Below are 25,691 nucleotides of genomic sequence, written 5' to 3' on the forward strand. Positions count from 1 at the left end.
AAATCTCTGTACCAAAGAGTTGGGTAATTTTTTTGTTTTTTCTCCTGGGCCTGAAGTCTCTAAAGAAGAAAGAAAACAAACAGGTTGTAGCTTTGTCTTTTGAGCTATTACACCTTAAATACAACTTTAAGAATACTTTTTGATATTTCTATTTACGTGCTGTGCAACGTACATTTGGCAAAATAAAATTTCAGGTACCTGTGCCTGTTATCTGGCTTTTCTTTTAATTCTTTTAAATGTTGGAATAATAGCATAGCCGGTTTAGCATACTTTCTGGGTTCCCTCTATCATATTTTCAGCTTGTTGTTTTGGAAGCGTACCAGTGTTGGTAACTTGTTACCAAGTTATGTAGTCTTCTCTATTGCATAGTCTATTAGTGTTTGGCTGCTCTGTGACGTTTTTAACTCTCTTTACAGGCAACAACAAAATTTCTGCATTTTCAGCAAACTGGAAATCAGATAAGTTTGCACAGGGTATTTAGCTGCTTCTGCAAAATATTTATGAGCAATAGGACATGAGGAAAGGCAGAATGTATTTTCAAGATTTTTATTTTTTTTAATCAGTGTTTGACTTGACTAACACGTTAATTTAATTTAACCATTGCAACAGTGACATTCCTAAATTCTTTTAGTCTTTCAGGCTGGCCAGGGAACATATGCATTATGAAAATTTACTTTACAATTTAAAAGATGTGATGCACTTATTTTGATGCAAGAATTAACTAGATAGTTCAATGCTAGCTTTATATTATATGTATTTGGAACTGGAGATGCAGGGACTAGCAGAATACACTCATTTATCACAACTAATACTATCCTTCTGCGCCAGAAGAACACCCCCAGTAGTTGGACAAACCAAGATCTGGTGTCTTTCTGCCTTGCTGAAAGATGGTTATGAAGCTTCTCGTACAGCTCTGGTGATTCAAGATAGTTGGCAGGCAGTTTCTGTCCTTGTAAGCCTGTGCCATTGTATCTGTGTCCACATGTAGAGGTCTGAGTTAATTTTGACTAGACAAGTAACATGGAATTAATTTATTCAATCTATGAACACGCTTAGCATTTCCTGATAGGTTAGTATGTTGGAACTGAAACATGCAACGATACAGAATGAAGTATCTCTTGTTTGAGAGAGAAAAAGGCTTGTCCTAATCTAAACTGGGTGCTAATTATATATCAAGTATAGAGCATAGTGGAAACACACGCTTTCAGATCCTGGTAAACAACATAAAGTTGCAAGCACTTGGCACAGTTAACCCTAAGTGGGTACACCTTGAGCTTTCATGTAACTATCCTTCTGTATGTCAGTATAGTTATGCGATAGGGACTTCTGGGTGAGGCTGAAGCATGGAGCAGTTTTATTTTAGCTTCAGAGCACATCTTTATAAGACACCAAACTAAAAAAAAAAAAAAAAACCCCACAAAAACAAAAAAACAAAAACAAACACATCAAGGATGTTCAATGAGGTAAGGGTAGATCAAGCATTGTGGCCGCATATGGATGTGTATGTAGTCTCTACTTTGCATCAGTATGGCTGTAGGCTGGCTTTGGATTGCCCTCTAGTGAATTTGTTGGGTGGTCTCTGAAATCAGAACTAACTTTTTTTGCATGACAATATTTAGCAGTTTGTGAATTTAATGTTTTTTTGTTGTTGTTGTTTTTTTTTTTTTTACAAAAAATGCATTAGATTCTGACTTCTACTGCTGTTAAAAAAACTAGTTTGAGTATCTTTCCCTGCCTCCAACCTGCACATGCTAACTCAAGTCTCTGCATTTATAGCCTGTGTTTTTAAGGCCCATAGAAAAAATATCTTGCTAAAGGAAGAAGACTTAAAATACAAGGTCTTGCATTCATGTTTTTGTTTGCTTTTTATTTGCGGTTGACTTATATAATACTTAGTTCTAGAAAATTGAATTTGTATCCTTTGCAACTGTGCAATTTGTGCTTAATAAACAAAGGATTTCTGTAATTGGTAAATGGTCCATGACGTTTATTTGAAGGAAATACAATAAATTAATTTTGCATTCTAGCAAAAAGCTATCCAAAACTTGCGTTATAAGAAAAACCAAGTGTTAAAACTCTGTCACTTGAATACTCAGATCACCTACTGTGTTGTATTGAGGAGGTGCTTATCTGTTCAGATTATGAAGCAAGGACTGTCTTCACTGTAATCTCCATAGTGTGGAGGATGTTATGGACATTAAGAAAATTGACAGTATTTTCAAATGGGCTCTATGTTTTACAGGCATTACAGGAGTAACTTTCTTTATTGCGTTCCTAAGTTAACATAAAAGTCTCTGAGAAACACATGTAGCTAATGCATAAAAAAAGAAAGTAGCTGATGCTTAGAAAGTAGCTAATGCTACTGCTTTAAACTTTCAAAAGAAACTTAAACCATGTTGAAAATTTTCCCTCTAATTAATCTTGTAATGCCTAAGGATTGCATCTGAATGGTGTCCGTTTAGATTTAGTAAGTTATTCCACCATCAGACTGGCATGATTTTTAATGTTTGTTGTTCCCCTGTGCTATTTCAGCTTTTAAGATTATTATAGTCCCATATTTAGAAATAACTTGTTTTTATTTTTGTGTATTTACTATAGGTTTCCAGCTGTTAAAAGCAATATGATTTTGTTTGTGTTGTCTTTTAGGATGATTACCATAGAGTAGTAAACATTGTGCCCAAGAAACCACCGCTGCTTGAAAGACCTGGGGATGGGAATTATAGTAGGTATGATGATTACAGTCACGCTGAGTACAGAGACTATGAAGAGGGTCGCAGTTTTGCCCATGAGCGAAGAAGTGGCCCTCCACACCGAGGTGTACGTAAGGTGATTCTTCTCACATGTTTATGATGTTTACTTGCTCATTAATGCTTGAATACTGAACAGCTAAAATATTATTTCAGAGAGAGCATTGATGTTACTGCTGTTCTCATAAATTGAAAAAGAATGAATAGAAAAAACATCCAGGTTTTGATACTTGGTGCTTTTTTGCTGTTACTGTGCTTCTAAGACTCTTGTGATTATATAGTGGTACCCGTTTGCTGCTTCTTATGGTTGCTAGCTACTCTATTGACTTAGAAAAGAGCTCTTGTCCAGCACTGTGGAAAGCTCAGAGTCTGAACTGGGAAAACAAAAGTGGCCAGAAGTCCTCTCTATAATGTAGTGCAAAGTTATCTGGATGAATAGAAGAGTGATTGCAAAATCTTTCTATGTAACAAATCCTTGCACACGCAACTTGTTGAATGTTGTCTACCTATCCTTCTACTTCGCACAGTTGTTCACTTATTTAAATTCTGTCATGATGTTGAATGCTTCCCCCCCCAGTAGCTACACTTAAGTACAAAATTTATGATCCCTTTGGAAAGTCATTGCTGTTGCCTCCTCCAACCCAGCTGTGTGAAATTCTGTAATTTCAAGCTATTGATGATAGTTTACATTTCAATGAGGAAATTTTCTTTTTTTTTTTTTTTTAAGCCAGGGCCTATGTATATAGTTTGGAAATTTTTTTTTAGTTTTTGTGTTTTGTACAGCATTGCAAAGTTGCTTTCTTTAGTATTGATAGAGGAATAAAATAAGAGGAATGGTGTACAGTGAATAAACTGAGAGAAACCTTGCTGTGAATGATTAATACTTTCTTTTAGCTCATTAAATGCTTTGGTTTTGCAGTAAATAAGTACTATTTGGCAACTAACTATACCTGACATCTGATGTTGAGATACACGTCACACAATTGTTTTGCATGTGTGTTTTGCAGGATGAATCAGGATACAGATGGCCAAGGGATGATCATCCTATAAGTCGGCAGCCTGAATACAGGTATTTTATAAGACACTGCAGTAGTGCCATGCATAGGCTGGGACTATTTAGGGCATTTTTAGTTTGTTATGAAACCAGTTTGTGGAGCAGAGCAGTGAAAAGGCAGGGATGTGGGAAAGGACATCTGTTGGAAAAAAAGATGATAGTTGAAAAGTGGTTTCTAGTTGTATTGTTTGAAATACAAATTAAATGGTATGACGTGAAAGTCTCTATTTTAGTATTTGTTTAGTAAGGATAAGAGGCATAATGATAGCATTTTTAGGTTGTTAGCCTGGGACTGTTAAGTAATTTAGTGCATCTCCCTGATCAGTCACACTTTTTACATAACTTCAGAGAATTCTTTGGTCTAATACTTGCTTCTGTGACCTTGGGGTGACAATACAGTGGAAGGATACCTGTGCCACTTTAAAGGTTGGTGGGGTGAATAAATGGGATTATGAAGTTCACCATAGCCTTGTTCTGACCTCCCTGTTTTCTCAGCTGGACTAATGAGTAGATATTTCCATCATGCATTATGTTAATTTCTGCGAGCACCTCTTAGTCCGTACCTTGGGTTCCCATCTATGAAATGTAAGGAATAGTACTAAACAGTAGGGCTGGAACATACATATGCCTGCAATGATGTTTGATATGGGATTATTTGATATAATAAATAAAGTGCACAGGATAATGTTACACTCAAAATTAATGGACAAAGATGAAACTCACCTTAAATATTCAGACAAGAATTAATTGTTAGTATAACTGAAATATTAACAGTCTAATCGAAGAATGTAATCTCATGCTGTACTTTTATACGCCACATCCTGTGTTTCCACTTCTCGGGGTGTCTGCTATTATACCAGGCCTGTATTTCTATATACTGCATCAGGGTGTTAGTCAAATACCTCATTCCGCATAGAATAACTCCTTACTGCTATCTATATAAAACTATGGTTGTACTATACAAAAATCAACAACAGTAAACCAAGTTAGCTATAGACACCTGGTCAGTTAGAAAAATTGCTGTTAAACCTGCACCAAGTTAAAAAACAAGACTTCAGGCAGGTTGGGAAAAGCTCAGATAGAGCAAGCCTGACAAACTTTCTCAAAGCCTCAGTCTTGAGGCCTTGCAAGCACAATATGAAGCTGTTAGAAGCGATGGCAATACAGTGCTACACAGTTGCAGGGAGATATCTGTTCCTTTGAATGTGATGATTTAGACGTAGCATAAGTAGGTTATTACATAACTTCACCATTAAAAAAATCCTTCATATACCATAAGGGTTTGTGTGCATTAGACTTCTCTCAAAATTGTGTTCTTGGGGCTAGAAGCAACAGTAAAGGGTTTTGAAAAGTAGTAAAAGAATCAGAGTTGTTCAAAGCTGGAAAAAAAAAAAAAAAAAAGAGACTGAGAAGACTGAGTTAGTGCCAGGCTGTGTATTTTACACAGAACAAGAGTGGCACCCAGTGGTCAAAAAGATTGTCTTAAATGCATCCTGATTTCTTCCATTTAAAATGTGAGGTTAAAATGTCAGCTTGTTTTGTTGAAGGCTTTAACAATGTGTTGTGTGATAGGTGATGGTCCCATCTGAGTCTTTATTATATATTTCAGAATATGTAACTGTAATACAACTGCAGTAACACTATGGAAGAATTTCATGAAGGTACTTGGTTCAGATGAGGGTATGAGAATGTATTTGCAATTGAATGAAGCCCTACTGATTTATTATATAAATATGCATTAGCATGTCGGAAGTCTGACTGTACAGAAGAGCACAGGGATAGTAAATAACCTTGGTTGTAAAATCCTGTGATCAAACTGCTAAACACTTGTAGCATTACAAGCTTTGTAATAAACTTAATTATTATTTTTTGTACGCTGCTCACTATTGAGCTATGTAGTGGATGTCAGCAGAGGAAATTGAAGTACAGTACTTGGTATCTGTTGTCTCCTGTGGTGAAAACACTAATTACTTTCTATTTCAAAGACACTTGCACTATAAACCATGAGATTAAAAAATGATTATATGCGAAAGTGCTTTCACTTTGGATATGATGAAAGTTATTTTGGGTAAGTTCTTCTGGAGTACATATAAATAATTTTTTTTTTCTTTGAGGTAGTAGAAGGAGATTTAAGATTACTTTAACCAGAAGTACTTTTTAAAAAATTGCATGGAATATGGCTAAAACAGTACAAAGCTAGATTTGTGAAGCTAAAGACACTCAGGAGACTTATAAAGTTAATGGGTTTTCATAGTCAGTACAGTGACTATAAATTCTAAAAAGAATAGCTCCTTTATTGACATAAATAATCAGTTTTCTTGAGTATTTTAAAAAACTCATTCAGCAGCTAAAAATGTGCTGTAAGAAGTTGTCAATATTATGTTTATCATTTCCTCTTAAGCATTAATCATTCACATTTTCCTGCTATGATTATGGCAACTTAACTGTTAAAAAGTATTTTCTGATCTCCTACTCTTTCCATTTTTGTTCCCCTATCTTTCTTTGGAGTGCTGAAAAACATTACTCAAGATTCTCCCGAAGTAAAAGAAGCTGCTTATCTGGAATATCAAAAATCCTTAAATGATGCAGAATTTTGGGGGGCAAAACTTTCCTATGTTGAAGAAATCAGCTGTTAAGTTTTTTGGAGTGTGGGTTGTTGTTTGTTTGTTTGTTTGTTTTTAAGCAGCTTGCCTTTTCCTGAAGAATAGGAAGTGCATGCTTATTTAGCAGTTGCATAGCTGTGGCTTGAGCTGTGATGTGTCCGCTGACCACCAGCAATTCTCCATGAGTGACGAGGGGATTGTTGAGGTTCTACCGCTTGGCTTAGCTGTCTTTTTTTTCTTGCCTTCTTTCTTCTTACGGAGTTATGCTCCAGTTTCATTTGCCAATAGTCTACTATTGAGCAGAGTGTTACTGATCCTTTTGCTCTTTCCTGGACCGCTCAGTTCTTGAGAGTTGTTAGCCCTGTTTTATACTATGCTCAGTGAACAGCTTTCATCCTGACCATGACTCCTTTAGGGTAGCATCATTTTTTATATGTAAAAAAATAAGGTAATTCAGAGGATGTGCTGGGCATAGATTTCAAAATGAGTTCCCAGCCCTTTTTCTCCTGTTCTGACCTAAGGGATTCTTACTGGATTTCTGAACTGCAGAAACTGATGTGGATTGTGTAACCTTGCAATCATAGTTTGGTTTGAAGTGCCTCTTCGTTCAAGCCTAGTCGGCATGTATAAAGAATTGTACATCAAAGCAGAATATGTTAGTTTGGAGAACAGAGAATTTTCTGCGCCCATGATGACGGTCTTAATGTCTTGGTCGCTGATGCTGTGAGAATTTTGAAACTTGGAAATTATGAGAGGAGTAGAGATCAAATAACATATGACTTCTCTGTACATTTATCTTTTACTGATGTTGATCACTTCTGGGGCTGTGTAACTACTTGTCTTTAGTGATATATCAAACTCATTTATTCAAAACGCATTATTTTATGCATGTCAGAGTTTTTGAAAAGTTGCAGGGAACTATGCTGTTATATGTTGAAGAACTCAAATTTTACCATACTTCTGTATGGGCCCTCATAGCAATGGATTTTGCATACAAGTTCATTTTTATAAAGTCAGATGAACTTTTCAGTGAGAACTGCTTTAGAAGATTGTTAGCTGCTGTTCACTTTAGTCATACCAAATTTTAATCCTTTTGAGTGCACAGAGCATTACTTCATTCTTTTTTTTTCTAGCCAAACTGAGTTCATAAGATGTGAAATATGCAAAACTTGGCAACTTAAGATGGGTAAGACTCATCTTCAAAGAGAAATTACAAAATGACGCACTTGTAAATCCCAGCTATACATGCATTAAATTTGATCCTTAAAATTATCTGAGGTCCAGATTTTTGTAAAATAAGGATTGCCATATTTGTAGACAAAGTACTCTGCATTAGTAGTAATGTTGGTTCATATAATATAGACTCCTGGGAAGTGGCTCACGTAGGACATTTTGAATATCTCCTCTAAAGTTGTTGACATGAGTAAGTTTTCCTTTGTTAATGAAGGAAACTTGCTGCTACTACGTGTGTTCTTTTGTTTATTGGTGGTTAGTGGTATGTTTTTTTTAATGTCCTGTGTGAAATTAGGAAGTCTTAGCCCAGTCTTAATACTAATGCATTTGTGTATATAAAACACATCTGCTTATCTGTGGCGGGCACAGGAAATGTTTTGTAATAAATAGAATAATAAAAAAGTAATTTTGATGCTAGAAATGAAAGAAAACTGTCTGGCAAAATGTTGAAACTTAATTTTAAACGAGTAATGATCTGTGAACAACTAAGATTAATTAGTCAGTTCTTTATTTTGTTGTGGAAATCCTTTAAATCAATGGCACGTTGCCTTTCCTCTGAAAATTTTACGTGGCTTTCTGAACATTAAACTTAAAGTTACCTCTTTAGGGTAACTATTTTTGTGGATGCATAAACCTTCACAGTGAGATTGTGTTTACTGAAGGCCATGGAGACAATTGGTAGCAAAGTGGGGGATAGAAGCCCAGCAATTGTGGCTTTGTGATCTCTGCTTGAACTACTCTTTCATTTGGTGATTCACCCCTTGCAGGTGCAGTATGTGATGACAGGATGTTCTAGAGGAGCGGTCTGAAGATTGTACATTAAGAAGAAAATTGTGCTTTGGCAAGAATGGTTATTTTAAACAAAACCATTGATGAGAGAGTCTCCAGGTAGAAGTTAAGGGTCACTGACTCTTCTCTCAATAAAGCAGGATTTAATATTGAGGGTTCAGATGTGTCATAGGCCAAGGCAGTTATCTTTACATTATCACTGTGCAATCACCTTGGAATTACAGGGGGTAGCTTGTTTCTTCTTCCGTCCCCGCTGCCCTGCCCCGTATGTATTCTCTAATGAATGAAACAGTGAACCTGTTTAAATATTTTATACTCATTTAAAACAGTGTGTTATATTGTGGGAGGTCTTTAGGCTTTCGATTTAAACTTTCTTGTAATGTAAACTGATCTTTGTCTTGCTTATAGAAGAGAAACTTAGCCAAAGGGATTTATGAGATGGTGTTAAAAATGTACGTAAGTCTGCTGTTCTGTTGCAATATTTGACAAGTCTTAAGGGACACCATACAAGAACCTCATTCTTCATTAAAAAACATGTGTGGAGGGAAATAAATATGGCAATCACCCAAAGAAAATGGCCTTGTTTTTCAGAGAGATTGATAAGCAGGGTTCTAATCATATTCATTAGCACATGCTTTTTTCTTTTAATAAATAAATAAATAAATAAAATCTCTGCCAGAACATTGAACCTCTCAAGTATTCACACGAACTACTAGAGCAACTTGTTTATTCATATATGAAATTACAGTTTCCTGATAATAGGTCATTGTGGTAGATTCGTTATACCTGTCTACAACTCCAGGCAAGGACTTGTCTGTGAAATCTTTAGTTCAGAAGACCCATTGTATTAGGCTGCTAGCTAAATTAGTTTACCTTGGCTTATGGTATTTGGGGGGGTGGAGGGGGGAGTTAGAACTTTTTGGAACAAGATAATAGGTAATAGATAACTTAAAAGTAGATTCTGGCTTACACTAAATATTTAATGACTTCATATTGCACTTCATGTCTTATGCAGCAGTCTTACTGATTCAGTAGTTGCAACATTTTCTTTGAGGGCTGTTTTCTGCTCCACTGCTTCTTTAGCTCTTCTGTGCTTGGGACAACCAATTTGCTTGCAAACTGAGATTTATGTTTTATAATTTGATTTTCGTTACTTCGCCAAAATTATATATGTCTAATTGTATTATTAATGCTTTGGGTTCCTTTGGACCACAGGTTTTTATTTTGAATGGATTTTAAGAACTTGAATCTTCTCATGCAGATATCACTTAGCATTTTAAAACTGCCTCTACTGAAGGCTATATATAACTAAGAACAGTTTGGGACTGTCCAGTATTGCAGGTCAATGCAATCAGAAGTAAAAAAGTTTCAATTCAGATAAGTTTAGTTTTGTTGCTGTGATGAATATCTTTCCTCCATTTAACTTGGAACCCAGAGACTTGAAACTATATATGGAAACACTGGCTGTTTTCTTACTAAGAATATTATGTCAAACTGAGTTTCTGCTGCTACTTATGTTGGTCAGACCAGCTTTATTTATATCTAGATCATACTAGAAATGTCATTCAAAGCAAGACTGTTGTCACTCCACTTCTGAAATGTTTGTCACTTGAGAGAATGGGGAGAAAAGGAGAGACTGGTGGACAGGGTTTCAACTGTAGAATTTTTTTTGCCCCCACCCTACAATGTAAAAATATGGGGACAAGGTAAAAATTCCTCTTATTTTCAACTGGATTTTTTTGCATGTTTCAGCTAATTGTGGGGTTATTCTGTACGGTGACTGTTGCTTTCACTGGCAGCTAGTTGTAGCTGTTGAATGATTGCTTTCAATTTTTAAATATTTTTATTTGCATAACTGTTGACCATGATCATTATGGAAGGCCTATTTTCTTTTATTTCTTTGCAGAATTTCTCATTCCAATTTTAAAAAACACGTTTGCTTTCAGAAATTGCTTACTGATAATTTTATTCCTTATAGCGGATCTTGCGGCACTCTGATTTAATTGCTTATGCAATTTCCATTTCTGGTTGAGGAGAAGGAGTTTAAACTTTAAAGTTATAATATATACTGTATTGATAATTTAATTTCTTCTTCTCTTAACCATTTTTCCTGATGACCTTCTGAGGTTAGTGCCAGTATTCCTGCTATTCAGCCAGGACCCTGGAACCTCCCACAGGAGTCTGAGCTGCAATTTTTTTTTTCCTACCTGGTGGGAGACGACTTTGACTGTTGTTGGTAACAGATGGGTCTGGTTGTTCTATTTCATTTTGGAATGATGTCATGGAAGCTTTGTTTTTCTAATCAAAACATTTCATAGTTTCTCATATATGGGAATTGTCAAATTAGCAGAACTTCCTACTACCTGATTATTTTTTTTTTCCTGCTGAGCTTTTAAATATACAGCATCATGCAGTAAAGCTTACCCTTCATATGAAATGTAGAACGGTTCTAAATCTTGGTTTTAACTCTTAGAGCTGTAAGAGAATACTCGGTAAGCTTGTTTCTGAAAAGCATAATTACAAATAGGTAATTTCAGATTCTGTGTGTATGGTATTTCTTATGCTTTGATCCTTTGAAATGTTTCAGTTACATTTAAATATGGTCTCTATGTTGTGACTCTAAAGGACTGACAAAGTATTCTTTGGACTAAAGACAGGTTGTTATATTCTTCTCAAAGAACATTTTGGTATTCTTAAAAACCCAGCCTGAATTATTGTTGAATAAAGAACAGCTAGGTAGTAAATTGGCTTGCATTTGTTTGACAACAATTACAGTAAACACACCAAATTTGGTAACAAAAAACCTAGAAGTTTTCATCACGGCAGTTCTCAACTGCTATCACGTGTTTATTTAATTTGCTTTTGATCCAAAGCTATATTGTGTTTTAAGGATCTATGGCTTTTTGTGTGTATAACTGTTTCCCACTGCAGTTTTTGTAAGGTTGTAAATTGTCATATGAAATTAGTGTCATCAATATATTTTTTTACAGTGGTTATTGCATGAGAACTGTTTACTACAGCTATTGGTATGTTATGATACAGATGTGTTGTGGTTTAACCCCAGCTGGTAACTAAGCACCATGCAGCTGCTCGCTCACTCCCCCCCACCCAGTGAGATGGGGGAGAGAATCAGGGAAAAAAAGTAAAACTTGTGGGTTGAGATAAGAACAGTTTAATAGAACAGAAAGGATGAAACTAATAATGATAATAATAATGCTAATAAAAATGACAATAATAATAAAAGGATTGGAATATACGAAACAAGTGATGGACAATGCAATTGCTCACCACTCACCGACCAGTGCAGCAATCCCCCCAGGCCAACTCTCCCCAGTTTATATACTGGGCATGACGTCACATGGTCTGGAATACCCCTCTGGCCAGTTTGGGTCAGCTGTCCTGGCTGTGTCCCCTCCCAGCTTCTTGTGCCCCTCCAGCCTTCTTGCTGGCTGGGCATGAGAAGCTGAAAAATCCTTGATTTAGTCTAAACACCACCTGGCAACAACTGAAAACATCAGTGTGTTATCAGCTTTCTTCTCATACTGAATCCAAAACACAGCACTATACCAGCTACTACAAAGAAAATTAATTCATTCCCAGCCGAAACCAGGACAAGATGTAAGGAAAAATTCAGTAGTGTGTGCAAACTCAGTTAAATTTTGTAATAACATTGATTTGTTGCTTAAAACTAAGTCACATTTTGTGAAAAGGATTGTTTTCTTCTTATCAATGATGTTTACATAATGCTAATAAACTGTAAGGAGTTCCTCTGTTTACAACATATGATAGGGCAACATGCCTAAAGATAAGATTATGTACCTCTACAGTGTAAGATCTTGGCTAACACCTCACTTTAAAGAAGACTTTAGAAAGCAAGCTCGTCTGGTCCAGTTTTATAGCTAGCATTATAATCGGGTGGTAGATGGTATCAAACTAGCAAGTTAATTCTGTATTGGAAAATAATGAAGCAAACTCCTGTGGGTAGCACTTGATTATTCTGGAAGGGTTTCCTAACAACAAAAACAGCTAGGTACTGAGAGACAGTAGGGAGGGAAGGAGAAGGGAGTCTCCCTTCGAGTCCAGACAACTACTGTTAAGATGGGCATCTAACTAAATCATCTCAACGACTAGCCAGTGAATTGGCTTAATTAATGCAGTCATGGCTTTCTCAGGATGGGGAGTATTGTCACAAAGGACTTGTACATGATTTCCCTTAGGAAGATAAATTCTTCATCTGTTAGGTTCTGGGGATTTGTTTGTTGTATTTTGTACATACTAAATATTTCAGGGAATTTAATTCCCATTGAGAGAGGGTGGGAATACTAGGATGAGCTTTGCTTAAATGTTGTTTCTTCACATGACTGCGAGTTGCTCCCTGGCCTTAATTGATGAAATGAGATGCACTGTAAATTTTAGTAGAGGAGAGAAAAAAATTCGGTGTTACTGACAGTATAGGCATCCTTTTGTTGAGCATTTTGCTGCAAAGAGAAGATTTTTGATATGCCATTTCCACCTACTGCTGTGTTTGAGTGTGTTATCATCTACATCTGAGGAAAAGTTCATCAGTAAAGCAATTCCATGATCTCATGCCATTTGTATTATTTTTAAAAGGTGATGCTATTTTTGCATGCTAACAAATTATTCTTAATGTTAGTCTTGACATTTATTCATGATATACATTTGCATAACCATACAATGTTCTTTCCCTAGTATATGAAGCTTTGTAGTATTAGTTTGTGAGTTGATAACAAATGCTTTTGTCTAAGTGGAACTGAATATTGATGCCATGAGACACAACAGTGTTGTGTCAGCTAGCTGTGGGAATGTCTTTCTCTTCTGAAATCTGACTTCTAACAGTTGCATCGTGTTAAATGAAGTCCTACCTTACCTAGTCTAGTATGCCTAATTATTTTTGGAAATTATGTTTGAGAGCATGTTTATGCAATTTGGAAGTAGAATGGAAAAGCTATTTTAATGTGTTGACTTACAGAATCATGGAATGGTTTGGGTTGGAAGGGACCTTTAAAAGTCCCCTAGTCCAACCCCCCTGCAATGAGCAGGGACATCTTCAACTCGACCAGGTTGCTCAGAGCCCCATCCAGCCTGACCTTGAATGTTTCCAGGGATGGGGCATCTACAGCCTCTCTGGGCAACCTGTGCCAGTGTTTCACCACCCTCATCGCAAAAAATTGCTTCCTTCTATCTAGTCTAAATCTACCCTCTTTTAGTTTAAAACCATCACCCCTCGTCCTATCGCAACAGGCCCTACTAAAAGTCTGTCCCCATCTTTTAAGTCGTCTTTAGCACTGGCAGGCTGCAGTAAGGTCTCCCCAGAGCCTTCTCTGCTCCAGGCTGAACAACCCCAACTCTCTCAGCCTGTCCTCGCAGGAGACGTGCTCCAGCCCTCTGACCATTTTTGTGGCCCTCCTCTGGACCCACTCCAACAGGTCCACGTCTCTCCTGTGCTGAGGACCCCCGAGCTGAACGCAGTACTGCAGGTGGGGTCTCACCAGAGCAGAGCAGAGGGGCAAACCGATTCAGGTTTGATGAGGTACTAAACTCAGTGTATGTTCTGCAATTTTTATCTTACTAGATGCATTTTTTTGGAAGAATTTTGTACAAGGATTATTTAAGTAAGGCAAAGGATTATGTTAACAGAGGAGGTTGAAGTGACAAGCAATGAATTATCTTCTTCAAAAACTCTCTTCAGCTACTGTTAATTTTATACCTTACAAAAACTTGTCTCTGTTAAACAGTATTCTGTTTAAAAATTTATCTTTGAATCTACATTTATTACAGCCAGAATATTGTGTTTTCACAATAGATATGTACTTAGACATACTTAGATATGTACTTCTATTATTTTTAGAAAAAAAATATGTATTACTTCTTTGAGTCTTACTGATGCTTACTTTGACTACTCTAAAATTCTGTCAAGGGACCTATTTTATTTATCGTAGATAAATAAAAGTCATGAGTGCAGTAAGGAGACTGATCTTTCTAAACTAAATATCTGTTTCCACAGTAGTTTAAACCTATCTAAGCTGGTACCGTTCCAGTCCTTCCCTCTCCCTGGTATTGTGAGCTGGTCCTGCATGCTAACCCACCACAATCAATTAAATAATTGTCTACCAGTTTGGTTGCCAGAGAGAAAATATCAATGCCAGGTTAGACATGGAGTGGGAATATGGTTTCAAGGAAGGTTGAAAAGATTAGGATTGTAGCAGCACCACTTTGAATCAGTATGACTTGTCATCGAGGTGCGCTCTAAAGTTAACTGTTATTAAATCACTGAAATAACTGAAGGCATACAGTAGCTGCAAAAGGATTTTTAATAAGGAGCTTACCCAAGGAGCATGGCTTGTTAAGTATGTTCAAGTAAGTGCTATTTGTAATATATAGGAAATGGCCTAAAAAATAAAGGGGGGGGGGGGGGGCGGGGCAGGAGACATTAATGTGTATTATAGTGATTGTAAACTGTAAGCAAAGTGAAAGGAAAAAGCAAACTGGAAAAAAAAAGATGAAGCTACATGGCTGAATAATTTTTAAGAGGAAATGTCTGTCTTAACTCAGGGCTTTCTGACTTTGAACAAACTACATACTTGACAGGGAGGCAGGGAGGAATGAGATCAAATAAGGAAAAAACCCATTATGTACAATAAAATTTTTCTTCATATACATATGATATCTTTTATCTTCAGAAATCCAAAAGCAGAGGTAGTTTGCTCACTTTTATTTAAAATTGCTATGCAGAAGTCTGTACCAATATTATAAAACTTTTGGGGCAAAAGCAAATGAAACCTATTTGACCCAGTTGCTTCAGATTTCACTTTAACTTAAGAATAAAAACATAGCAATTTGTGGAGCATTTTTCTGATATGGAGAAAAATAGAGTGTTTTTCTGATTTATAGATCTCATTAAGGGATTTGGAAAGAGAAGAAAACTAAGTATAATAAGGGTATTGTGTGTCAGTATAACTGACATAAGATATTACTGCTTACAGACCTGTTCCACAACTTGCTGTTTTCCTTTTGCAGCTTTTTATTGATAGTGTTAGAAAGTCAACCGCAAGGGTTGATCAACTCAGTATATACTAGTACAGTACGCTACTTGTTGCTTTCTCTTAAGTATCAATGAACTAATGGCATTCTGTGGCATACTGATGAAAAGCCTTAAGAGCTCCTTTAGCAGATATTTCATGGTTTCTGGGTTCTTCTATTTAAGAATTTTAAAGATAGCCTTTGGGAAAAAGATTAATAGCTTGCTGAACATAAAATTCACTTATGCCCTTAAAAATATCGTGCAAAAGTATTTCCTTCTTTTTTCAGGTGCTTAGCGTGTATATTATTAGACAAATCTTTGCCTACATTGAATTTCTTGGCAAGCACTGACCTGAAGTAAAAAACAAAACCAAAAAACCCAAAGAAAACCTCAAAACAAACAAAACCCCCACAAAAGACCAAAACTACCCCCTCCAAACAACAAAACAAACAAAACCCCTCACCAACCCTCCTCCCCCCAACTTGTTTTGTTTAGAAATTTGGCAATATACAGTTGCATGTCTCTAAACAGCATATATTTTTCTCTGCAGTCTTATGTCATTTCCCACACCAATTTAGAAGATCTTTAAACAATAAAATTATTTTTAAATTTCCATAGAGCTATTTACTTGTGTTTCATAGTCCATTACTGTCCACAAATGTTTGTTCTCAATACCTTTATGCTTGCTTTGGGTAGTACTTGGGAATTTTTTCTGTCTCCCACCCCATCAACCCCATGCTCTTTGGTACCACAGGGAAGCTTTTTAAAGTTCTTTCCCACGTGCTGGTCTTGGTGCCTGAGGCAGGATGACAGTAAATGTGCGAGCACCTGCTTAGGAAGGTCTGTCCCATTAGAACTTTCTCTAGAAGCAATAATGATGACCAGTTTCTGTGGTCTGTTATGGTATCAGGAAAAAAAGTAAGAGCTTGTGAAGATACCTATCTTGCTTCCTGTTTTTCTTCCAATTTTAAGCTTGTATATTGAGATACAAGAGTTGAATGGTTTCCATTTTGAATTAAGGCTGTTTAGGAATTGATTCAGTTGCTACTATATTGAGAAGTTTATTCCTTGACATAGTTATCTGAACTGCTTGACTGTTTTGGGATGATCTGCTGCTCAAAGTCAAGAACGTGAAATCTGGTCCAACAGCAGTGTCTGTCAGTAAATATTTTATCAGTGAAATTCTGTGCTGTTTTAACTCCTAATACAAACTGTAACTTTGTTCCATCACCTTAAGCAAATATGCACTCTGGAACTTCAGACCCATGATTTATGTTCTGTTGTAGAGAAATTGCTTGGACTTACTAAGTCCTCATTTTCAAAAAGAAGAGAAGCCAAGATCACATGCATTTGAATGCAATTATTTTGTCTAATTTGCTCTTGATTTGTCTAATTAATATTTTGTCTTTATTCTGCATACAGTTGTATAAAGCTGTTTGCTTTTAATTCTTTGGAACTTAAATCTGTGTTTTTCTGGACTCTTAAGTCTTTATTTCGTTCTTGGTCCTCTGTCCTAATCTCTATGCTTGACCATAGTTTTTCTCTGTCAAATAATAGAGAGAGAGTTTGAGTTTAAATGTACTTTTATTGTGTGGGCTTATCTTCCGGCAAGTTTAATAAAGTGTGTTATTGATGACAGTAGAAAAGAGGGTACTCTCTACTAAGGATAAAGAGGTGTGTAATCTGATTTCCAGTTTCAGTTGAAGTGCAGAGCTTTGCTATTAAATTAAAGAACAGAGCAGGCATTTCTTGCTAATGTTTCTATAATATTCAAGTTTTCTTAATTTTTATTCCCCAATCTGTCATGACATCCCAAGGTGGGGGCAGGGGGAGGTGAGGTTAGTAGCTTTCATACTGGGTGAGGTAGACAAGTGGCATCAGTGTCGAGTTGGAATGTTTGCGTATGATGACTTCTATGGTACCACATGCAGCATAAAAATCGTGAAGCATTTATATATTTTAAATATTTTGTTGTACATTTGGTATGTCTAGTTATCCTCTTCATGACAGTTACTACTGTTCTGCAATGTCTGTTTCCTTTTGCCTTCATGTGAAAAGCTATTAATAAGATTACATTGACTAGACCTAATTACATTAATTTCATTTAAAGCAAATGCAAATATCACAAGTACTGCAGTTACTTGCTTAGTCATCAAATATTGAAAACCAGTTGTCATAAGAAATCAGTCATCATTTCAAATGTTCATATGAAAGCTGATGGAACCAGATTCAATTACTTGTATCTACAATGGTGTAATTCACTGTATTGTTTTAGCTTATGATAAATCAGCATGAAGATCTTTGGACAATAACAAGGGATTATAGTAAGTCTCTAAAGCAGAACTAAAGAAGATTGTTGGTTAGTTGCACAAACACATATTGTGTACTTTGGAAAGGAAGGGCATGAGTTCTGGGAGAGAGGATGGTGGCTGGAATCTTCTACCACCTACGTTTGCTTTGGAGATGTTAAAAGTAGAGGTGTTCTTGACTCTTTGTGTTTGCTTTTTGGATGTTTAACACAGCAAATCTTTTGAGAAACTTGGAGGTCAGGGGTGTGGTATATTTTATTAGATGTTTTCCACGTCATCTGAATCACGTTGGTAGCTCTGTTAGCCCCTGCATTGTCCTGACAAGGAAGGCGAGAGGACTTTTTTTTGTTTCACTCTTCCTCCCCCTTCCCCTTGCCTGTTTATTATGAGACAGGGAAAGAGCATTGCATTAAAAAGCATGGTTCAAATCTTGTCTGTTTTATCTAGTTGCGCTGAAGTCTGGTGTCTTAGGAGATATGTATAATTTCCTCAATTTATTTATAAAATTGTGTGAATTACTTTTAGGCAAGGTTAGTAATCAATCCCAAACCTATAAATGGAATGTCTAACCTCTTTGACAATAACAGTAATCTTTCTCAGATGGAAGGGGTCACATAAACTTCTCTGTTGACATTTTATCTAGGTGATAGACTGCACTCACCTTTGAAAGAACCTACAGTTTCTGCTCCACAGTGATGTGCCGTTGAGTTGCCAGTCTCTTCAGTGCAGTGTCAAAAGTTTGAGATACATCCTCTGTGGCTGGACCGCATCGTAGATTAATGTTTTAGTTGAAGAGATGGATGTCTGTATTGGGATGTAGAAGTCCAAGAGAATAGTAAGCACGAAGTATTGTACGCAGTTGTCCAGTAGCATGAATTCAATGAGGGTGAACTAAGATTCCTTTTACAAACGCAACTTTTTCCCATGTTCCAAGGGATGTGCTTTCATGTACCCAAGTACACCTCCATTCCAGGCATTTCAAATCTGGCAAGTGATTGAGTTTTGCCTTTATGTACTCTTAAATTATAAAACTGACACACTAGTTTGTGTTAGTCTTTGTTTCACGTAGCTTAATCTGTAGCACTCCCTTTTGTAAACTTGGAGGGCTTTCTGTAGCCCTCAGTTTCCCACAACTTTGCTGCTGAATGGTTTGCAGGGCTAAAAATGGCAGGGAGGCATGAGACCAGAAGTGCTCAGTGTAGTAGGGGTAGCTTAGGAAAGGTGGTGTCTCTGATTCTTTGGCGACTGAAAAGCTCCCTTGTGTTGTATTCTCTTGGTCTCCTGCTATGCAGAAAGCCGTACCTTTGCCTATTCTGTATTTGTGTTTTTTCCTCCAGAAAACTGGACTGATGGTTAACTGAAATAACTCTCAGGCTTGTGCTCTTCCCTCATCTGCCCTTGGTGGATGGTATATCAGGGTATGGCTGTTTACTTATAAAATTTCAGGAGCTCACCCAAGATTATCAGCTTTAGTGAGAATTTAATGGTCAAGTTTCATGGAGGTTAAAAATGCTAATACTTCCTGTTGCAATCCTGCTGAGAGAACGAACTTGCGCTTTTGGGACTAAGTGTGAGATGTGATTACAAAGAGTAAAGATAAGAGGGATCCTATATAAAAGGGATTAATCCTGTATTTGTTATTAAGGGCAGTAGTTCTATTTTAAAGTTACAGCTGAGCACAAAATTTTGCATCTCTCTTAAGTACTGTCCCTGCTCAATAAACCTTTTGAGTATGTGTTGGAATCTGAAGCATGTGCTTAACTGCTTTGCTGAATTGGGGCCTTCATTACCAAATTGCAGGTGTATGTTAGCTTAAGTATTTAAGGTGAAAAAAAAAAAAGTAAAACAATGCTTATTTTGTTCTGTTCAGTGTAGTTTGTTACATTAATGGAAAACATCAGAAATGCTATGCTGTTGCTATGCTGTCCGAAACTGTTTTAATATAGTTAGTAGCTTGAGTGTTCAGTATGAGATAGGGTCTGGTTAAGAATTAACATGAAGTGATGAAATGATAATTTAAAAAATGAAAGTGGGATTCTACTTTTTTTGTGCATAATATTATTGTAGAGCGAGGCTTTTGAATGTTTTCCTGTTTAAAAGTGTGTTTCAATGATATTTTGTAAATTCTTGTGTGGATATTAGAGCATTTATTATCTGTCTGCAATAGCTGGAGCTCTGTAAACATTTCCATAATAAACTTCTCTGTATACTAGGGCTTAATAACTTGGTCATAAAAATGTGCTTTGGGCATAAAAGTGGTGTACTGGTCTGCCAGAAAGTTTGTGCTTTAAAAATAGGTAAGATTATTTAAAGAGAGAGATTTACAGGGAAAATGAAGAAAAAGTGTGCTGTACCTAACTCATTCCTGATAAATATTTGATCAACATGTACTTTAATAAATAACCGCGCCCCCCCCCCCCCCCCTTAACTAGACAAACTAGTTCAGTGTTGAGCTAATCTTTCTAGTATACTTGAAGTCTGAACTTTCAGTTTAAGTCTATTGGTACATGAAATGTTCATGCATGTAATGTAGATGTAGCTGAAAATAGGGAACTAATGCTTTATCTCAGAGGTTTGAGAACTTGCCTGGCTTCTTTAGATTTCTTTTTGCTGAATTCAAATGGACAAAGGGATTTGAGTGTTTCTTCATTACACGTGTTTTCTCAGTCTCTGATAATTTCAGTTATTTCCTTCTGGAAAGTCTCCTGTTAATCTACACATTTTCTAAGGAGTAGTGTCCAAAGGTGGGGACATTGCTTTCAGGCCTTTGAAGAAAGCAGGAGGATTATCCTTCTGTGTATTCTGGGGTGATTCATTCTTTGATGTAAGTATCCATACAATTGCTACTGTATAGCAGCTATTAACTAGAGTACTATTTAACAGTTCTGTAATTGTTTCTTTTGCTGGCTGGCTTGGGGAGAAGGAAGTGTTGCAAGAAACAGAAGAAGAAAAGATGTTTAGTAAGGAAGTTAATATTGATTTTTAACACACCTGTTAGGTATAAGTCTATGTAACATTGTCTTGTATCAGTTTTGCTATGCAGACCTGTAAAATATGTTTTTCTGTAAGATAAGATACTTATAAAAAGCCTGTAGTGTGTTAACAGTGAAGTAATTATTTAACTGTAAAACCTGGCTTTGTTTCACTGGCGTTTTACTGAAAACCAGGGTGGCTGAGAGCTATTGAGTCATGCTTCAGTTTCGTATGAAAATTTTCAAAATAAAGATTTATTTTATTTTCCTGATACTTTTATTCCATCTGGAATTGGAGAAATAAGCTGATGGATCGTCTGTATTTTTACTGGCTATATCCCCACCCCAATGATTTTTCTGTTGCAGAATAACCTCAGTGTTGTTGGGCGATATTTGTGCTCTGAAGCAGAACCACTCATGCAGATGTGCTTTCCATGCAAAAATTAAATCAGCACTATATAAAACACACCAGTGTAATAGGGTGTGTATTACTGTGGTGCTACCTGTGTAGTTTCAGTAGTCCAAAACACCTTTGGCACACTGAAGTCCTTTGTTACCTGTCACAAATGTGGGCCTGTAACATGCTATAGGAATCGTACACTAGAGGGCTTTTTTCCTTTATCCACCAACGTAAAATTAGCTATAGCTACATTGTGCGAAACGAGACCACCAGAACTTTGCTTGCCTTTGTGAGACATTCCCTTACTTAAAATATTGGACTGTGATGAGAAATAGGAGAGAAAAGCAGTGAAATAAGGTACATTCTGTCTTACTAGAAATGCTATGAAGTTTTTATTTTTACTTAGTAATGCTGTGGAGGAGCTGAGAGGTACTTGCTTCTCTTAGCAATGCGTCTTCTGACCAAGGCAAATGTCACAAGTCTAGATTCAGTAGGTGTCTGCGTTCATGTTTGTTAGTTTTGAGATTCTTTAGGAAAAGTTCAGTTTGATACTGATTTTTTGACCTTTACATGTATATGTATTTAATATAATTTGCAGGTAACCAGGACATTTGGGGTATGGTCTGGAGTAACAATATATAAATTTAGTAGAAAGTTTTGGTGTTTACTAGATTATGGTTTCAAATCATTTGGGTTTCATGTAATGCTGAGTGTGTCTGTGGCATTTTGCAGTAAAGTTCAGATTGAATATTGTGTATTGTGAAAGATAGACTTTTTAGTTGGTATAAATCTTCGTATTTTCATTCAGGGTTTGACCTTGGGTGGATACATAGGCATGAGGATAGATATTCTGCAGTTTTGTCTTTGTCCTTGCTGGATACAAACTGAAATCCCTTAATGATATTTCCCATAGCAAGGTGTTTGAAATCAAATGAGGGACGTAGTCCCTTGAAAATAAGGGTAGGAGAAAAATAGAGTTGAAAAACAGTTAAATAGTGTGAGCAATATTTGCATATGCATTTTTAGCTACTGTAAATTAAGGCTTAATTTCCAGGTGGAGCAGAGCATGGAGTGAATCTGAAGAAATGAAATGTGAGAGTCCCGATTTCTTGAATGTCTATTTCTCTTATATTTTAGCTGTATTATCGAGAAATTGAAAGGAATTAGCTTCTAGTGATGAAGTGGTTGAATGAAATCTGAAAAAAATTACATGCATGTTTTTTTCTACTTTCCTACTTGTTTTTCATTTGTTGCCTAGTACTTTAACAATGCTGAAGATTTCAGGTGTGTTCTGCAGATGACAGCTGACCTATTTGTATTTACCAGATGTAAAATGTTGCCATTGTATTATCTCATGCTGTTCCAGAAACATAGGAAGGATAACCAAGTAGCTTTTATTTTTCTGTTGTCTTCAAAGGGACGTCAGAGATGGCTTCAGAAGAAGAAGCTTCTATCCTTCTCATTATATAAGAGAGCGATCCCCTCATAAGAGGGACTCTCCTTTCTTCAGGGAATCGCCAGGGAGCCGAAGGGATTCTCCGCACAGCAGATCTGGCTCTAGTGTCAGCAGCAGGAGCTACTCCCCTGAAAGAAGCAAAGCCTATCCGTTCCACCAGTCCCAGCATAGCAGAAGTATGTCATCTTTACATAAAAGAAATATTTCTTCTCAGCAAGGTAATGCTGGATTAATGATAACTGGTTAGTGAGGTGAAATTGCAACTAGCTATATAAGCCCTTTTTCTTTACATGCTGACTTTTACAATGAGAAAACTAGACATTTTGTACCAATTATGTGTTGTCTGCTCTTTGGTTGTTTCATTGTACTCTCTGTTCCCTTATGTATTTCATGTGGGAGATCGTAGGTGTTATTTCGGTAGCATCTCTAGACTGACTGTAGGAGTTTCAGCTGCACAGCTTTTTCTAGTATCGTATGTTATTTTCCTTTTAGCATCAACTGCTTCTGTTACTTCTTTAAGTACTTCAATGGATTCCCTTATAAGAAACTTTGCTGTCATGTATAGCAGATGAAGACTTTTCTTCCTGCAACCAGGGGAAAAGAGGGATTAAAAAAAATTGGAGAAGTTAAAGTACATACTGCTACATATTACGTTTTCTGAAAATGTTCTTAGAACTGTATTATTAGGGGTTTGAATCTGGTTGTTTTTTAGCAATTTCGTCTTATCAGATTCTCTCAAATCTTGCTTTCCTCAAAGAAATGCGAAACATAGTTAAGTCTATACTGTGTATGTTCTGCCTTTTAAAAGCTTGGCTGTTAATCTTTCCCAGAAACCTAATGAATTATCTGTTTTGAAAATATTGAAGGTTTTCCTATTTAAATAATTGGCAAAAAAAAAGGCAGAATTGCTTTTTTTAGTATACTACAATCTTAGCCACTGCTGTTTGTACAGCTTATGTAAGTTACTCTGATTTGATTTCCCTTTCTGCAAATGCTTTCTAGTGAACTGTACAAACCTACTGTTCATATTGGCAGTTTTTAAGAAACTAATTAGATATTTTTTATTCACTGATAGGCATATTGTGTGTGTTTCCAGAGTGGCACACTGGACTGTTATGTAGCACTTCTTGCCAAAAAAGATCTGGTGGAGTTTAGTTAACGTTGTTTACATATTTAGAGGAATCATTTTGCTCCTTGGAGAATACAAATTATCTTTCTAGCTCATCATTGCAATTCTTTTAACATTTTGTAGCAATAGTCAGTGAATGTGAATTCCTCTAAGTGTAGGAGAGGAAGAGAAAAATATGATATTCAACTAAATTTGTAGAAGTGTTGTAGATGTGCAGTTCATAATTACCAGGAACAGGAAAACATTGTTGAGAGAAACCATATAAAATTTTGGAATGTTTCAGGGTTTTCTAAAAATTTTCAGCTGACTTTTTGTAGTATATTGGCAGAATTACTCAAACAGTAGTGGAGGTAGCACAGTCAAGCAGACATCTTCACAAACCAGAAAAGATGCTGGTCAGGAGAGGAGGTTGCATTTAGGTCTGTGGCTTTTGGGATTTTTTTTCCAATTGCATGGTTAAACACCTCTTCCCATCATCTTTAAATCAGTTTTAAGAGACCAGATGGCTTGTACACTAGACTGTTTCTTTATAACTGCCTGTTCACTGGAAAATAGTACTACTAAACTGTTCCTCTAGATGTCTGAATTAAAATGGCCCATTTGCAAGGTATACATGGCTTAAATAATACTTTTAGAATTGTGTTTGAATGTGATTTGTCTTAGGTAAGCTCATGTATTACATATTTAAAAGGAACGTAAAGTGGGACATATCTCATATATGTCAGCAGTACATTTTAGTCTGTACTTAAATGGATTTACAACAAGCGAAGTATGCACTATTTCATGCGGAACTTACAATACGCTGTCTTTTTAAATATCGTAGTAGTGTTTAAAGTCATGCAGTCTGAATCAGTTTGGCTTCATGACTTCCACTGAAGGAGGAATACTCCATGCTCTCTAGCCCTTCATAAATTAGGATGAATACAGGATTTGAACAAAGAAAACTGGGGGGACATAAAGAAGCTTGGTAAAGGGAGAGGAAGGGCTGGTGGGAAAGGACAGGCATTCAGCTGTGGTGGGAGAGCATGGAGAGAAGCAGGGTGGTATTCCTTCACCGGGCCAGTCAGTAAGGGGTCTGTAGAGTGGTATGCCAAGGAGATGCAAGAAGGCGAGTAGTGGTGCTTGGAAAACGTCATGTTCAATTGTACAGGTAGGGCTTGCGGGTTCAAAATAGCCACACGCATTCAGAAAAAATGGCCTAATAATGTCTCCAAATTAAATGGTGGTTTCTCTCTCTGCTTAACTTTGAATAATTTACTGCCACTTGTATCAGCTTATTTCATCTATTCAGGCACAAACATATAATCCACTCAACTGAGATAATCTTTAAAGAATCCAGTGTGATGAAGGAGGCATGTAGGAGGCAGAGTTAGAATAGTCTGTAAATTTAAAAGGAGGTGGCTCATCCATGGGGCTGAAAAGCAGGTATCACAGGAGCAAAACTTCTGTTACTTGGTGGTGTTAAGGGAGACATTCTGTGCTTTGGGGAGTGTGACGGATTAAAGACATGGTTATTTCTATCTTCATGTTTTTGGTTTTGTCATATACTTTGTATTTATAGGAACTTTTAAATTTTCACAGTTTTTCTTTTTGCTATTTCTTTTCATTGTTAAAGAGCTTTTTTAGTTAAAGATAATTCATAATTCATCTTTTATGGCTACTGGAAATTCTTAAATAGGGCTGCTTGCTATGTTTTTAGGTATGCTCTCCATTTAGCATCATCTTCAAATTGAGGGTTAAAGTTCAATTGGGAACGTTTGCTTTTGCCAGAGGAACTTCCCCAACTATTTTCAGTAGCATTTTTGAAAGACCCATCAGTAGCTGTGAAGATTTTTGCATGGATTAGTAGGTCTTCAACATCATAGCAGTAACTCACTTGCCTCTAACAATGTGCAGAGATGACCTAGGTGTTTGAGCTTTGCTTCGTATTAAGTCTACACTATACATATGTTATGAA

General features: G+C 36.5%; 1 protein-coding gene across 4 annotated transcripts in view; it reads left to right on the forward strand.

The window, feature by feature from the left end:
- Positions 1-25,691, forward strand: part of PPHLN1 (periphilin 1) — a 72,388-nt gene that overhangs the window by 6,540 nt on the left and 40,157 nt on the right. The window contains exons 4-7 of one of the 4 annotated variants that reach the window (XM_030015228.1): positions 417-473; positions 2,647-2,826; positions 3,755-3,816; positions 22,567-22,823. In XM_030015228.1, the coding sequence (XP_029871088.1) occupies positions 417-473; positions 2,647-2,826; positions 3,755-3,816; positions 22,567-22,823 (556 nt within the window). The remainder of the gene's footprint in view (positions 1-416; positions 474-2,646; positions 2,827-3,754; positions 3,817-22,566; positions 22,824-25,691) is intronic. The other 3 variants (XM_030015229.1, XM_041123551.1, XM_030015231.2) reach the window with 3 other exon arrangements.

This window comes from Aquila chrysaetos, chromosome 5 (genome assembly GCF_900496995.4).
Source record: "Aquila chrysaetos chrysaetos chromosome 5, bAquChr1.4, whole genome shotgun sequence".
In the NCBI taxonomy this organism is placed as follows: Eukaryota; Metazoa; Chordata; class Aves; order Accipitriformes; family Accipitridae; genus Aquila; species Aquila chrysaetos.